The sequence below is a fragment of the Epinephelus lanceolatus genome, chromosome 12, assembly GCF_041903045.1.
Source record: "Epinephelus lanceolatus isolate andai-2023 chromosome 12, ASM4190304v1, whole genome shotgun sequence".
NCBI classification, from domain to species: Eukaryota; Metazoa; Chordata; class Actinopteri; order Perciformes; family Serranidae; genus Epinephelus; species Epinephelus lanceolatus.
The window spans coordinates 24454933-24472460 of record NC_135745.1 but is presented as its reverse complement, the minus strand read 5'-3'; the positions used below and the strand labels follow the sequence as shown (position 1 = coordinate 24472460).

At 40.2% G+C, this 17528-nt stretch overlaps 1 protein-coding gene across 1 annotated transcript in view; it reads left to right on the top strand.

Moving 5' to 3' along the window:
* The window catches only part of LOC117271534 (vertebrate ancient opsin-like), a 128136-nt gene that overhangs the window by 77469 nt on the left and 33139 nt on the right, over positions 1–17528 (top strand). Inside the window, exon 3 of the mRNA XM_033649753.2 lies at positions 4245–4478. Coding sequence (XP_033505644.1) covers positions 4245–4478 — 234 coding nt within the window. The remainder of the gene's footprint in view (positions 1–4244; positions 4479–17528) is intronic.

Below are 17528 nucleotides of genomic sequence, written 5' to 3'. Positions count from 1 at the left end.
AGAAAAGGAGTGCATGCTCTCGGTCAAAGGTTAACACGGCAGCGTTTTATGTTGTTTCCTTGAGCTTATGTCAAGAAAGCATAACTGGCCGTCTATATCGATTCTAGCTCGCCATACAATCACCATAATCATAGTGATTCAATCATAGTTGATCTCAATAAGTGTTACGTTACGTCGGTTTAAACACTTAACGTTAGCAACATAGCTGTTAATACAGCTATTAGCTAATCAGCTAGTATTAGCTCCTAAGTGTCTTAAACGAAAACGGAAAACCTAGTCGCCGTTTAGGAGGACAGATACGGCTCAAATGTCCTGTATACGTCGAGAGTTACACATTATGACAATCTTAGTAAAACCGAAGTCCTTCACACAATAACTGACGTTTGCATAGCATAACTTGCATTGGTTGTAAAGCTGTGGATGATGGTCACGGAGATGAGCCAGCAGATTTGTAGCGTTGCTACCCTTCGCAGCAACTTTCTTTCTGCATGTTCTGCACACAGGATAGTTGTCCTCCACCAGCTGTCCCTCAGCATTCTTCAGAAACCCAAAGTACGCCCAGAGTGCGCTATCACCACCTTCCGCCATGTTTTCATTTTGTGTTTACACATGCTACGCATTCACGCAGCGCCTGCATCGCGAGACTTGAATGAGACTGTTATTACATGTCCTGATAATCCACCGCGATAATGCAATTAATTTAAACATAAACGGTAATTCTTACCGTGTAAAAATTAACCGAAATTTACCGTAATATCGGTAATCGTTACATCCCTAATATATATATATATATATATATATATATATATATATATATATATATATATATGAGGTGAAAAAAAGAACTGTGTTGTGACCTAAATAACATGCTGTTGCTATCTGCAGAAAGTATTAAAGCATGAAATCCCGCATTTTTAATGTACGAAAGCATCCTGTATCATAACTACATGTGTGCCGTTTGTAACAAACCAAACCGCATGAAAATCAGTTGAATATTCAGTGAGTTATTCTATTTTACTTGTGCATAGTCCTTCCTCAACAGAAGTGAATGCACTGTGGAGGCGAAGCGAGACCCATCCAAGATGGCGGCAGGCTAGGACGTCGGCTCCAATAGGCAGCGGCAGTCAATGTGGTGTCTATGTATATATGTCTATGGTCCAACCCACCTGTCCATACATCCTGTTCTCGTGAACACAATATCTCAAGAATTTGAAGAATTTCTTCAGATTTGAGAAAAATGTTCACTTGAACTGATAAGATTTTGGTGAATATGGTCAAAGGTCAAGGTCACTGTTATCTTGCATGCTTCTCATTCTCGTGAATGAGGTATCTCCAAAACACCTCAAGGGAATTTCTTAAAATATGGCACAAACGTTCACTTGTCTACACTCGACATCCTGGACTTAAGTCTGGGATGTACTGATTAGATGTCAGTGGTCAAAGGTGAAAGGTCAGGGTCACCATGACTTCGTCTGTCGCATTCTCATAAACACAGTATCTCAAGAACAATTTAAGGGAAATAACAACAGATTAAAATTTTGGTTGTCATAGGCCAAAGGTCAAGGTCAATGTGACCTCACAAAGCATGTTTTTGGCCATGCTCAAGAATTCATACACTGATTAAGACAAAGGTCAAGGTCCCTGTGACTTTGTCTGTCTCATTCTTGTGAAAGTTATATCTCGAAAACAAAAAATCCCTTGAGGGATTATTTTTCATATTTGGCACAAACATTCACTTTGAGTCAAGGATGAACTGCCTAGATTTTGGTGGCCAAAGGTGAAAGGTCAAGATCATTATGACACCATCTGTAACATTCTCAAAAACATGGTATCTCAAGAACACCTTGACAGAATTTTTTTTGATGACGTCAGTGACCAAAGATCAAAGGTCAAAGTCACTGTGACCTTGCATCTGTCTCAGTCTTGTAAACAAGATATCTCAACACCTTGAAGGAATCTCTTCAAATCTGGCACAAACGTTCACTGTGAGTCAAGGATGAACTGATTAGAATTTGTTGGTCAAAGGTGAAAAGTCAAGGTCACTATTACCTCGTCTGTCGCATTCTCATGAACACGGTATCTCCATTTGGACTCAACCACGAACTGATCAGATGGTGGTCAAAGGTCAAGGTCACTGTTCCGTGCTTCCTTTTAATTCTTGTCAACGCAAAATTTCAAGAAGCCTTTGAGGGAATTTCCTCAGATTTGGCACAAACGTCCACTTTGATTCAGTGATGAACTGATTAGACTTTGTTAATTGAAGGTCAAAGGTCAGGGTCAGTATGACCTTACAAAAATGTTTTTGGCCATATCTCAAGAATTTATTCACTAATCATAACAAAAATTCACACACATTTCTCATAGGATAAAATGATAAAGTGATGAAATTTCATATCCAAAAGGTCAAAGTTCAACTTCACTGTGACATCATAATGTTCGACACAAACACTTTTCTATACCATTATTCAACATCAAAACAAATCAGAACAGAAGGGGACGCATATGATCAGACACTGAATTAGTGACCATAATCTTGGGTGTCCATCTTGAAACTGTGCCGATTGTATCTTGGTTCATGTTTTCACAGACACGGATGCAAACTGTAACTGCAAGGTGACAGGTTCATGGAGGCAGTAATTCTAGCTCTTCATGATTAGCTGTTATGGGAGTGATGACGACTGATCACTGGACCCTCAGGAGTTTTTTTGTTCTAAGTCATGCTGTTTTTCTGCCTGAGTAATTTACTTGTGTGTGTGCATCAGTGTACACAGTATATTTTTCATAGAATACCATCGCTTCACTTCACCTGCTGTACAAAAAAAAAGGAAAGGAAAAAGAGAACTTGCCACAGCAGGAGCCTTTTGTGAAAGCAGCTTCCTGTCGGTGTGTGTCTCCATGGCGATGAAGTCAAGTGACAGCTGCTGACATGTGGCCATGAGGCAGAGACACACATGGAGACTCCTCAAGTTTGTGGAGAGTTAAGTTGTTTGTAAGTTTGCAAGTTTGTTCATGTGAAGGTGACTGGCTGTACTTCAGTTTTTTTCCACCTGGAGTCCATTTTCCTATGTTTTTGTGTCTAACTGAGTAATAGAGACAACAGTTTTTGAGACTGGTCTAGAATTGGGAGAGAGCGCTACAAATGGCAGTTGCAAAACGGGCTGCAAACAATTGTGCACCAATAATGTACTTCCATTAAAAGTGCTTGTTTTTGCCACCGACTAGTCTCACATAGCCAGATCTATCTGGTGCTGTGTCAGCACTGGAGAAAGATCAGGCTGAACCCATTTTAACTCCCCACTCAGGGAAAGAACACTTGGAGTCGTTTGTGCTTCTTTAAACCCTTCTTTAAGTCCGGTATACACTGCTCGATTTTGGGTTGTCCCAGACGAAAGATGACAAACATGGAAGAAACGTGGCGATATCTTTGGTCGTGGCTCTAAAACAGCGGTCCTTAGTCACACAGTGAGAAAGGTTCAAGGATCTTCACAGTCTTGTGATCAAAGACAGCCTGGAATAAAATTCTGATAGTGTCTGAAATTTGTGATGACTATCTCACAGTGTGACAGCTGTTACAACCTACATCTACTTACCAACAAATAGAAATGCAGCCAAGTGTCGCTGCACTAAACTTATCAGATAGACATGAAATAGTAGATATCTTCTTCTGTATGTATACATGTCCACAAATTTCAATCTACTGCCTTCCTGGTTGAATATAATCTTATTACAGATGGGAATGATGGACAAATTTACAATAAACCACAGCTATAATAATAATAATTTGAGAGAACAACACTGTGTGTGTGTCAGAAAACAGTGTGTGTGTTTCCGTCTATTGTATTGCACCACTTAATATTTGTGTTGTTATTCCGTCTTTTTTGATTTCCAGGAAATGTCAAAGTGCTCTCTGTCATTTTCTTGTTCTCCTGCCTTCTGTCTCCACGCTGATTTGAGTCCCTCTGTAGATGTAGAGATGAATTGCCCCTTCCTGCTCTTCTGTCTGTGTGCCACTCTCTCTGCCTCTCTATTCACCTCTCAATCTCTCACTTCACCCTGTCTGACCTGCACTCTATTCTGTCACTCCTGCATTTCATTTCCTAGACTCTCCTCCTCATCCTCCTCCAACAACTTCTCCCTCCCATCAGGGAAATTCAGATGCCTCGTAGCAGCAAAACTCAAAAACCGCTTGTGTTTTCTCATTTCTCATCCTCTTCTCCTCTTTCTCTTTTCCTCGCTGTCTCCAGGTGAGCGGGATCAACGCGTCGATGAGCAGGAAACGTGAGCAGCGTGTGTTATTCATGGTTGTGATCATGGTGATCTGCTACCTGCTGTGCTGGCTGCCGTACGGCATCATGGCCCTGCTGGCCACCTTCGGGCCGCCCGGCCTGGTCACACCTGTGGCGAGCATCATCCCCTCAATCCTGGCCAAGACGAGCACGGTCATCAACCCAGTCATCTATGTCTTCATGAATAAACAGGTGAGGAGGGGGGAGGGAGGGCTGTGGCTCAGGGTCAGTGCTTTTTACCTTTGGCTGTCAATGAGCAGCAGGCGGAGATCATCCTGCCCACTCAGGCAAATCATCTGGATTGTTTTGATTTGATATCATGGAACCGAGTCATTGTTTTATTCTCCCGTCAGCTGTTATTCCAGCACCTGCTTGACACTGAATAATCTAAATCATGTACCTGTGTGCAGATGATGAATAAGAAGGTGGTTTCTCACATATGAATTTGGCGGTTTGTTTCAGATTTGAGGAAACAAATGTATCAAGCAGCATCACAGGGTCCAGTATTCAGCTGTCTTATAAAACATCAACAACTCCATAATAAGAGACAGGTGTCCAGGTCCTCGTGTTGCATTTGAGGTGCATTTCAGGCCACGTTGGACAAATCTAATATACTCCGTAATCACCTAACCCAATCATGTGAACCTAACCAGTTCCTGGTACGTACTGGCTGTTTGTCAAACCACAGGAGGTATCTATAGTGTCATGAAGGCACCCATCGTCTGAAGTGTTAATAATTAGTCTCACAGCAGGACTCAATTAACCTTGGCCTGTGCCCACTTTAGACAGTGTGATGAATCATGGGAGTTATTATCTTTAATTTGGAGCTCCTATTTTGAGCTTGTTGTTATAAGCAGCCTGGGACGGTTATTATGTTTATCTCTTCTACTACTTAATTATATTTAATTATAATTTGTCTGTGTGGAGGTAAATAAAACTGACCCAATGAGCACATGTCACATGACTGGCTCATTTTTCATCAGGCGCAGGGCTCTAAAATGTGCGTATTTCACTTGCATTCGCCCCTAAATGTAGATATGTGCAAACCAGAAAAATAATTTACAAGCACAGTTTGAGAGTAAAAATTACAACCTATAAAACTACAAGTCCCACAATTCCACAAGTCATAATGCACCAATCACAGAAAAGAGAAAAGTGAACAACACTGAAAAAAAGTAGTGGTACGACAGACTATGTGTTAACGTTATAAGCACAGACATCCTGAAAAAATGAACCCCAAGGTCAATTAATGAGGCTTTACATTACTTAAACTGAGGTAGCTAACGTCAGCATTAGCATAGTGGCTAGTAACAACAGGGTGGCTGAAAACAACGTTGGCGAAGCTACAGTGACCTCCGCGGTCACTTTAATGTCCACTAGAGTGAGCGGAGGGAGAACATATAAATTTATTGCAAACTGGCGCAAAATGTTGAAAACAATGCCATGTATGTGCTAGTGCACAAATAGTAAACACACATACACACAGTAACATCATGACTATGATGTTCAAACATCAGCCATTTATCACCAGTTTTCAAACGCGACCTCCCTGGCATACATTCTCATGTCAGCACAGTGGACGCAGAGCCTCCAAGCTTTCCTATGAGACAGCGCTGAGCAGGTTTTTTTCATGCAGCATAGCGAGACGGTCATTGGATAAATGTGACAAAATCGACATTTCCAGGGAGGCTCAGCTTCCCTGGGACCTAATGGAGCGGTAGGTGGGAGAGGATTCTCGGTGTATGCATGATAATTGGAGGAACTGTCTAAGTCTGAAACCCTTTGTGATTGACAGCGCTTTGGAAATACACACTGACATCATCGCATTTTGAGCTCAGTCCCATGCGGATATTTGCGAGTGGAGTCTTCTGACAGAGTGCCGTCCGGAGTTCCTTATTTCCATAAGCCATATAGTTCATTTTCACCGTTTGTAAACCCATCTGAAAATCTTTGAGGTGTGTTTTACTGTGGTTCTATGGCATGAGTGTGGTTGATAAAGGGCTTCAATTAAATGTTCCTTTTAAAAGTTACTGCCTCGCTACAATATGACAAATTTTATGATGTAAACTTAAAGTGAGCTTCCCCTGTTTGAAAGACCAGCAATCACCACTGGGGTCTACACACTTTCACTTCCATAGTCCACTGGTTTTTACATCATAATTGCACACAAAAAGAAGGGTCACATAAATGCACATGCAATATTAATATGTATGTAATACATTGTTTGTTATTAAACTCTGTGTTACTTGAACTGTGCTCTAAATTGTTTTCATTTAGGAGCACATACACTCCTTGGGGAAAGACGTTAGCATAGAGCCCTGAGGATTATCTCCATTAACAGCTGAACATAACACCTTTTCTCTCAGTTTGTGCATTAATTTAAAATGTGACACTTCATTTGTATAAATATTAAAAATGTGGCTTCATATCAAGTGTTTCAAGGATTTACATGCAGAGATTCCAGGAAGTTGCTCTCAACTAAGAAATAGTACAACACATAACCCTGTGTAAAGCATCTGCATTTCTACATTTTAATATCTATTCATCAGATGAGATATAATGTGTTAATGTGCTTTAGAGATGCCTGAAGGTGGTAGTGATGGGCATTTAAAGTCATTTTCATGGTCAGTACTCACTTTAAATTATTATAGATTATTATACACAGTAAAAAAAAGTCTGATGTAAGAATACACAGTAAATGGACCTGCCCTTGTGTAGTGCCTTTTTAGTCTTCCGACCACTCAACGTGCTTTCTACACTAAATATCACATTCACCCATTCATACACTGGTGGCCGAGACTACCATACACAGTGCCTACTGCCTCACCATTAATATACAATCACATACCAACAAAACAGCCATTGGGAGCAAGTTGGGGCTCAATATCTTGCCCAGCAATACTTCGACATGCAGACTGGAGGAGCTGTGGATAGATAGAAGCACTGATCTTCCAATTATAGGATGACCCACCTTACCTCTGAGCCAGAGCCACCCCAGAGTAGCAATGTGAATTGGCCAACAATGCAAAACAAGTGCATGAAAACTAAGCAGGAGCGCTGCTGGTGTCCCTCAAACCAACAGTGCTTCAAAAACAGAGAAGAAAACTTATTACCAAAAACAAAAGGCATAAATAACCTCCTCACACCCTGAAGAAGGCACAAGCCAATACCTGATGGTGTATTTTTAATGTTTCTAGCCTGTTGAAATAAAGGCCTTTTACATTTTTAAAACCATCTTGAGTGCCTGGACCTGGATTATTTATGCCTTTCTTTTGCAATAAGTTTTCCTTTCTTTTTCTGAAGCAAAACAAGTGCAATTTGAAATTCAGTTACTGAACAACCAGCTTTATATTAGACCATTCATTCAAAGTTAACATAAGAAACATCTGCAAACTTTCTGCTAAGTTAGACGCAGCTCTACAAGATCTTAGAGCCTCTCTCCTCTGACTGGTTATCATGAGCTAATAAAGCAGCAGCAGCAGCTAACATCCGACACAGAGCCGTTTACAGTTTACAAACTCACTTCAAAATTGAAAAAGCATCCGTCTGTCGTTAAACCCGTTAATAACTGTTAGGTAACATTAGCCATGTGATGCGAACAGTTAGCCCTGTCACTGTGTACATCCCTAGTAGGCATATTGTGTTACCTTTGAACAGAGCCAAGCTAAGCTAAGCGGCTAAGCTAAGATGCTCCTGGCTGTAGCCTAATATTTAATGGATATGTAATAGGGGTGGGATATTTTTGCGTGGCAATATCGTATTAATACACGGATGCTAAGTATGTTTTTTTTTTTATGCTAAAAATTACTAATATTACAAGTACAACTTTAACCTTTGGTGGCCTACTAAAATAATAAAATCAAATGATTTTTCAGGCCACACCATACATTTTGCTGCAATAAAATAATTGAAGTGAGACTGACAGACTTTTATATTACATAAAACAGATATTAATAAAGCAAGTATCATGATAATATCCTATTGTGGGGCCTCTGCTGATTCCCACCCCTAATATCTAACACATCACATCAAATTATCCACCAGAAAGCTAATAAGTGTATTTCCCAAAATATCTAACTACTCCTTAAAATATTCTTGACTAATCTGCCTTAAGCGGGATTTATACTTCTGCATCAGGTCGATGCAGAGCCTACACTTACGCCTATATTTATATGGCATTAATACTTGTGCAGTGGTGTGTCTGTGTCACTCTGCAGTTACACCTCCAAAACAGTAGTTGTCCACAGGGTTTCTGTGAAGTGCTTTAAAGTTTAGTTGATTGAAAACACATCCAAAACACACAGTAAACACTGTTTAATAGCGACAATTTCAAACTCAAGTACACAAACCAGCTTCACTATAACTCGCAACATTCACAGACAAAGCACTTGTCTTTATCTGGACACATTTTCCCCACAAATACAACATGCTAGTGTTTTTAGCACAAGCCTATGGCATTTTACATAAATTAGCCCAGCTGCTAGCGGAGTTTTCCTCTTTTCATATGAAGCCAGAGACAACAGCAACATTTAACAAAGGTAACGTTACAATATTTGGCTCCATTACAACTCACAAGATTCACCGACAAAACAACTGTCCTATACCAAACACGTTTTCCAAACAAATACAACGTGCTAACGTTATTTGCACAAGCCTATGGCATTTCACACTGTATAAATTAGCCTAGGGACTTTCCCCTGCTCATATGAAGCCAGGATTAATCCCAAAGTGTAAATTCCTGAAGGATAAATCACACACAAGACTTAAAATGCTATTTTTGTGGAGGGTTTATTGTCTTCACAATTTATTGTTTGTAATCTGTTAAATTAAAGGGAAATTTAAAGCTTTGTTTCCACTGAGGGAAATGGTTTCAGCTTACAAACAGACAGAAGGTCTGCGTCGCCATGACGTGTAGTTAAATTTCTGGGGAGGTGCACGTCAGACTACAGCGTTGGCTCTGTGTCAATGTAGATTAGTTTCAATGCAGAAGTATAAATCCTGTATTATCAGGACTGTGTGTGTGGTTAATCAGATCTGACTGACATTCAAATGGTGTTAAATCCTAATAGGTGCACAGAAATATGCAATATCAGTTTGTTCTCAGTGAGTCCTGCCTACTTCACACCAAATGAAGTGCAATAAGAAAAATAAAAATCTGAGATGTTAAATGATATTAACTGCTCTAACTTTTGCAGAACATTAAGTATTCATGGAGCATCACATAACTTACAGTTAAAAAAATTGTTTTAATAAAGTACACTTTCAGGGCCTTAAACCGGTGGTCACATATACCTGAAAGTTCAGTAAAACAGTGAAAGAAATGCTCCAAACTCTCAACTGTACATCTGTGACAAGTTTGAGTGAAGAGACAGACAAACTTTTGGGGCCATCAACTTCCAAACTAGACAGCGCTGGCCCTTCTCGTGCTTTTTTGGCTGGAGGGCCAGAGAGACAGGAGACAGGATGAAAGCCATGAGGCAGTCAGGGGTTGGGAAGTGAACTCCAACATCAGACATGTTTCATCAGTCAGTCCTCGGGTTGTGCCACCAGTGGCCAACATGCGGAGATCCACATCTGATTAACAAGTAGATGTACATACACACTGAATTATTGATCATGAACTTGGGGACACACAGCCTTTGTATGCAAATAATTAATTACAGCAGACCTAAAGTAGAGTCACATCTATTGTGCAACTCTGGCCTGTTTGTGTTATTTAATTCAACTGAGGGAATCAACAAAAACAGGCTTGTTTCCTTCGGTTGAGGCTTTCTAATTTAGTAATTTCAGGTTCAGCCAAGACGGAGCTTAGAGTCCATAACAGTGGTGGAAAATGGATCCAAGATTCATTTAACTGAAAATTAGATTAGGCTATTTCTAGCGAGGCCTTTGGTGAATTCAAATCAGATTTAATGAGACACATTGCCTAACCAGCAGGAGCACAGATGCAGTTCTGCCCCAGAAGGATACACTGGGAAGACAGGTATTGTTTAATGGATATTTCCAGTTACTTTTAACTTGGCCTTAATTTTCTTGTGTTTTCTATGATGATGATTAATTCTGTTTAAATCTCTTGTTTCACTGGAGAGCTATAAACAGAGTAGCTGGAGGTCACTTCTGGGGCAGCTACAACAGTTTAGTCCTGAAAGTGATTCAAACACCTTATTCTAAAACACATTTGTTGACTTGACTGATTAAGTATCACAACATTCTAGGTCATTAAAAAGGGACAATAAATCAAAAATACAATGTCTCTTTCCAGAAATCATGACCTGGTTACTCAAGATAATCCACAGACCTTGTTGTGAGCAGTTCCATGTAGGAACTATTTTATTAGTACCGAACAACAACCACCAACTGCATAACCCTGAAGAAAGAATAGTGCATCTACTCATGGACATGGCTTGTGTTCATGACAGCACGCGATGTAAACCATAATGGCATCCTCAGCTGAGCTGTAACATTAGTTGGCTCAATAATGCTATCTAGCCTTGTAGCATCGAACTATTGCACGCTTCCCTCTGCTCAGTGATATGGTTGACGGGTGTAGTTCTGCAGAAGTAAAACAGTTCCTACATGAAACTGCTCACAACAAGGTCTGTGGATTATCCTGCGTATGACTTCTGGAAAGAGACACTGATGTTGAGGTTTTCCAAATGTATTTTTTTTTGGCACTTTGAGCACCACAAGCTGAGTGCCATTGTTCTAGTTCCATTATATTGGAGAGAAGGCAGACATCTCTATGGCTGATATCTCCAACACTCAGCAACTCACACCAAAACAATCTAGACTGATGAGAAGCACCACAGCTAAGAGGAAAAATATGTATTTTGGATTTTGGGCTGAGCTATCCCTTTAGTACTTATTGAATATAGTATAACAAGGCTGGACAGAGTGCTATTCGGATGATGCTTTTTGTAGGCAAACATAGAAGTTAACATCACTCTGGTTCCCTCATCAAAAAGTCAATGGTATTTTTCCATTGGATTTTGAATTACTGCAGAAAATAAGATGTGTGGCAAACAAAAGTTCAGCAAGATAATCTTCACAAATGAACACCCCTTTGATCATTTTTGAAGCAAACGCCAGAGGTGAAAACACTAACGTTAGGCTATAAAGAAACTACACCATGGTCGCACTTTGCTAAGCTTCCAACTTGTCATTCAATTTTGCAAGCTCACCTCTTCTACAAAATTCTTTCCTTTTAGTGTGACCTGATCTAGCAAGTGGTCAAGGCTGTGTCAATTGATAGTACCGCATCCTTTTCTTTAAAGCCGACCAAATCAGTGTAACCCAAGTATAAACACAAGGACCCAGCCAGCCACAAACACCTTAGGTTTTCAGTGTCCAATGCCAACATCAATTTGATGTAGAATACTGCCTGTAGATGACAATGATATTTTGTTGGTTTCAAGTTGAACAAAAATCCAACGTCTGCCAAATGTCCCATCTTGACATACAATACACATACAATACAATACACATACATTTAGTCATAGGGTATAGACAGCAAAACCCAACGTCTGCATCATAATGGTAACATCCACACAACATGAAATTCTGATGTCAACAGACTACTGATGTATCTTTTGTCGTAGAACAAAACGTGAAAGTTTCTTAAGCTTGTGTTAACAGACCTTATTACAGGCATCTAATCCAACACCTATTCAAAACACCCCACTGACTTTGAGACACTGCTGTTCTATAAAACTGCTTTTGTTTGTTTTCTTTTTTGAAATTATGGAACTTTTTCCTCTTCAGGCCTCAAAAAATCATTCAAATGGAACGATCTAATGGAGGGGTAATGAAATCACTTTTTGGTTTAATTGATGTCAACTCAAGACCGAACTGAGGTCATAACCTGATTACAGCTGGTGCCACAAGTACACTTGGCCTCATTTAAAGGGGTCACAAACCTAAAAGGTGGGGAGTAATTGCCTTGGGTTTGGCCTGAGGGCTTCAAGTTAACTGTGTGGCAGCTCATTTGTGATAATCTGATCGACTCTTAATTTGTATGCACCACAAAAACACAATATAAACTGCAATCATAAAGGCTTTAAGTTGACACCTGTGTCGGTACCTAAATTTGAGGCTCCATTCTATTGAGGACTTTTTTATTTCTGTTTTTACTATGCTTGCATGTTGCTTATTCCTAAAGAAAAGTCTAACTACCACAAACTTATCATTAAGTATTTAATAACACATACATAATGCACAGAGTGAAACAATGGAGAAGCCAACAGTTCATTTTCACCCTGGGGCCCCCTTGCGTGTTAATTCAACCCACTTGTTTAGATACTTCATAATTAACTTTGCTTACTGCCTCTGTGTTGTTTTCAGGTTGGTTTTGCTTTAGTGTTAAAGCGTGTGTTAATCAGTGGAACAAAATTATTTATGAATATTAAAACAAATTCACTACAGCAATTATTCCAATAATGAGTTGCCAACCTCAGTGAAAATAAAGCTACTGTATGCTGTCTACCTGTGTTTGTACATCCACTTCCCCACGAGTGTGATAACAGCAGCTGCAAAAACGTCCACAGATCCTACTTGTTATTCCCAAAGGGAAGTTGACACGCACAAATTTCCCTGCCGACAGATTGTATTTACAGAACATGTGACGTGAACGCAGCACCAGCATACCTAAGCAGATGACAGCACTTGTCAGAAACCTTATGCTGCAACGTCTTAAGCGACGGCTAATCAGAAATTGGATTTTGGGGTTTGACTGCTGGAGATTGTTCTGGCTGTCTGGGTTTGTTTGCTTGGAGAGCAGCACCGAGCGTCACAGGGAAGAACTGGAATTTTAACAGGATTCGTCCACATCATAAAATGAAACTTGGAATAAAACATCCTGGTTGAAAAAAAATAATAATTAAACTTTGTTTGTTTCCAATAAATATTTTTGCTTCACAGGATCTTATCATTTGCAGAAAGCTTATGACTGCATTCACCATAACATTGACTATTTGTGTTTCTACCTGGTGTATTAAAGGAATACTTCATTTCCCAAAGGACCCTTTTTATACAAAATACTCACCCCAATTTATGTTAAATTCTTGAATGAAACTTTGTTTTTCTCACACGCCTCCATTTAACAAAGAATCCAAAAATGGAGAAGTCATTCAAGTCTTCTTTCCAGTTTGACAAAATTAAGGACCTCCCTTATCCATACAGTGTGAAGGAGGTACTGGGGACTTGCACTTGAGTAGCACCAAATGTCTGGCTAGTAAGGTAACAAAGGCAAAGTTGCCTAATTGGAAGAGAGTGGTACTGTGGGTGGAGTTACACTAGGGCTGTGATGGTATGTATTTTTTCCTCACAGCGGTGACAGAGTGACATATCATGATGGATATCATTGCCTACAGTAAAAGTGAACAAATAAACGTTACAGAAACCCTGAAGCTGGCATTTCTGCACGTGCATTTAAAATAAACATGTTTAAACATTAATTCAAAAAAACGAGAGTCCTTTTTAGTCATTTTAGAAGAAGTTTGATACACGGAACTATAGTGTGTTTACGTCCAGCGCGGAGGGATACACCGGTGAACAACAGCTGCAGCTGGCTCTGGGACAGGTACACTAGGTCATCCGGTAAAAGGAAACGAAGACATGACACGGATGATATTATTCACTCGACTGAAAGCTGTCCATCAGCTCCTGCAGGCCTGGGCATTATTTCCAGTTTAACTGGAGTGATTGCTGCAAAGTTTTCACTCCTTGTGATGCACTCTCTACGGCAGTTTTCCTCCTGATGATATATCTCCCCAACGATGGTAGCACCGAATCCCATTCTGTGCAGCAAAATGATTCCATCTCTGTAGGAATATGTTAGCTAGCCCTGCAGCTACAACACCAGTCCTCCCCTGACCTCCGTCACCCCTCGGCCCGTTGCTGTTCCATTGCCTCGGAGGATTCAGCCTCTCTTCTCGCCCATTCAGCATCCAACACCTGGGAGTTCCTCATCTGTATGCTCCGGCTCAAACAGGTATGGCTCTGGATCTGTGTCCGCTACAAGAAACTCTTCAAAATCGCGTTCAAAGTCGTCCATTGCAGCTACTATAGTCCAGAGATATCGCTAGGCTAAATAAACAGCTGAGTTTTGTCTACAGGCTACGTCTGTGCCTGTGCCTGCTCACCGGTGTATTCCTCTGCGGATCACAGCGCCGGACGTACTGACCCCAATGCTAACCGCTGAGACCCAGCCACTGGACGTACAGACACAAAAACGATATCCATCATGTTGTCTCAATATGAAAATGATAACATTTGGCTTGGGAACCACATCCTCCGCCATGGTGAATCAGCCCCACAAGCCGTGGGGAATGAATTTGAGCATATATAGATGACATCATGTCTTCCAGAGTGGAAACTGGCTTAAGGAATGTGACTTAAAATGAATCAACTGGCAATTTAGGGAACTGAGGAAATACTACGACTAACAAAACTAAGAGTCTGAAGATATTTAAAGAAGTCAGTTGTTTAATGGATCCCTATAACTTTAAATTCATCAAGGATTGTCTTCATTTTTGGATCTTCGTTAACTGCAAAGACGTGTGAGAAAAACAAGATTTTCTTCAAGAGTTCAAAGTACCACAGGATGAGTAATTGACCTGTAAATGGTCATTTGGATACTGAAGTACTCCTTTCATTTTTCCAGCTGACTTACATTCCTAAAGTGTAACTCCTCAGTAAAGGAGACCAAAGTCGATGAGATGATGAAATATATGAGCTTCCTAAATGAGTTTTTAAGAACTTCAGACCCATTATAAAAGTATCAACACAAATCCAAAGGTAACTGCAGGCGTCTTTTGTCCTTGGCTGACAGATGATGATATTATATTAACAGGTTGAACGCCTCAGCGTTTAAGACATTTAATGCCCATTACTTTGATATAGGTTTTATGTTTTGGATGTAGAGTGGTCTGGAACTTAACTCCTAAAACTTAATGCTTATCGAGTTCCTCTCTAAAGTAAAACTCTTTGTACAAAACAATACATTTACAGTTAAGATTTAAGATGTTTTGTTCCTTTCTGAGACACAGTTCATCATGGTGAGAAGAAATAATCGTAGATAACCAGAGGATTGTCCTCGCCTCCCACCGAGGGCACACTGATAAAACTTTTCTCCCCAATGTAATCTTTATCATCTCATTCTTTTCTTTTAAGTGAAGCACAAAATGCTGTGTAAGGTTTTATAATGGATTCTCTTCAGACTCAGTCAGAAGGATTTCAAGCACTATACAGAAAATTATATACAGTACTGTATACTGGAGAGTAAATCTTATCACAGCTTCAAAGCCACTCAGGTGTTAAAGTTTGCTTTGAAGTTTAAACTTTTCTCACAGTTACTGTCAAGAGTTATTTTATTGTGAAGTTGGAAATCAACACAAAACAACACCCTGCTCCAGCTGTTGTGCCATCATCTGGAGGTACAAGAGCCTCCACTACACTCCTATTTGTTCCATCTTTCACTCTCTTCCTAATCAAGCTCCCAGCGCAGCTTACGGGACCTTTTAGCCCACAGATCATTGACCTCACGACAGCGTGAGAGCGCCAAAGTGGGAGACAGGGACACCGAATGTCCTGTATGTCATTTTCAGTCTTCAATTCCTCCCAGCCCGTTACTATGGAAACTGTGAGTTGAGGCGAGTTGAAGACTAAAAATGCTGTACAGATACAAGTAGCAGCTGGTGTGTGTTTGTCCCATCAACGATGAATGGCGCTTGCAGCCAAGAGGCCGAAGGTGGATGTCAGGTACCTGCATGGATAAACACAGGAATTATGGGTAAGTTTACACTGAATGGTATTTTTATCTCATGTGATACGGTAGTTTGTCCTGTGTGTCTGCCTAAAGATCAACTCATCACTAAAAGTGTATGTCATCTAAGAGACACAATAAAAACTAATGGAATGGTCAAAGTTGTCATATTGAAATTGAAGGTTTGCTGATGGATTCATGTCGTCAATCCATGTATTGAGCAACAGTTCAAGTAAACGTTCCACCTTAAGTTGCCGGCTGTCAGTCTACAGCAGCTGCAATGACCAGCCACAACTCAGCTCTGAGCAGAGTGACCATCCTGTATTGACCAATCAGCAGACCACAGTGTTCACAGCTCCAGCTTTTAGTACCAGATCTGTGTGCTAGGTACCTCAACAGAGGGGGGACCAAAAATGGGGACGATACAGAACAGTTCCATTGGTACCATCCACAACTTTTCACAGTGGAAACGGGAAAAAAAAAAGCGCATCAAACTGAAAGAACCGTACCGGACTGCTTGGTGGAAACAGAGGTTATGGCTGGCTAATTCACATGAAAAACACAGACATAAGAGTACAATCAATCTCTCTGCAAGAAAATAATAAAGCAGATTCAAAATATCAAACTATGTCTTTGACAATTTAATCATTATTACAAACAGTGTTACAAGAGAGTCTTGAATTGGGTCAAGTACCAGTAAGTAGTAATTTTTAGCACTGGAACTTTTCATCACACCATGAGCTTCAAAATAAGCTCTTGATGCACCTGCAGTTTGTGCATCGTCCTCGAATATAATTGCTCATTGTCAAGAGGATCAGTCTCATAAATGATATGTCAAACAAACCGACAGGTGGTATGAATTCAACATCATTTCCCTGCGAATACTTCATCACCACTGACAGTTTGACAGGCTCTGTGATTTACTCCATCACTGGTTAAATATTTGGGTCAGTAAAAGTCTCACGTGTATTCATATTTATTTCTAACATACTCTCTTCACTCAAGTTCATCCCATCATATGGTCCCTCTGTCGTCCACCTGGTCAGTGTGCAGCTACTGACCCATGATTAAAGTCTTTCTGCTGAGTTCATCATGACAATAAAGACAAATGTCAGATTCTTCATCACTTTGACATTTTAAATGTTTCATTAGCAGGAAACAACAGACCACAACACATTAAATGTGCATGTGCTGACTGATGATTCTCAAACATCATCATAGCTAGTCGGTTAATGCAATAGCTTTTTTGCACGACATCATACATCATGTCCAGATGGAGGGCAGGCAGCTGGAGGAAAGACAGCAACACTGAACAAATTTCGATTATGATTTGCACGTTAACGGCCATTCCAATCAATCGAAGTGGTTGAAAAGAAAGGCCACTTTCAGTCCTAAAAATATTATGATGAAAGGGAGGCAGCAGATGTGAATCAAAAACCTCTATCTTCAGTCTGGAGGAGTGGAGTCAACTAATGTCAAAC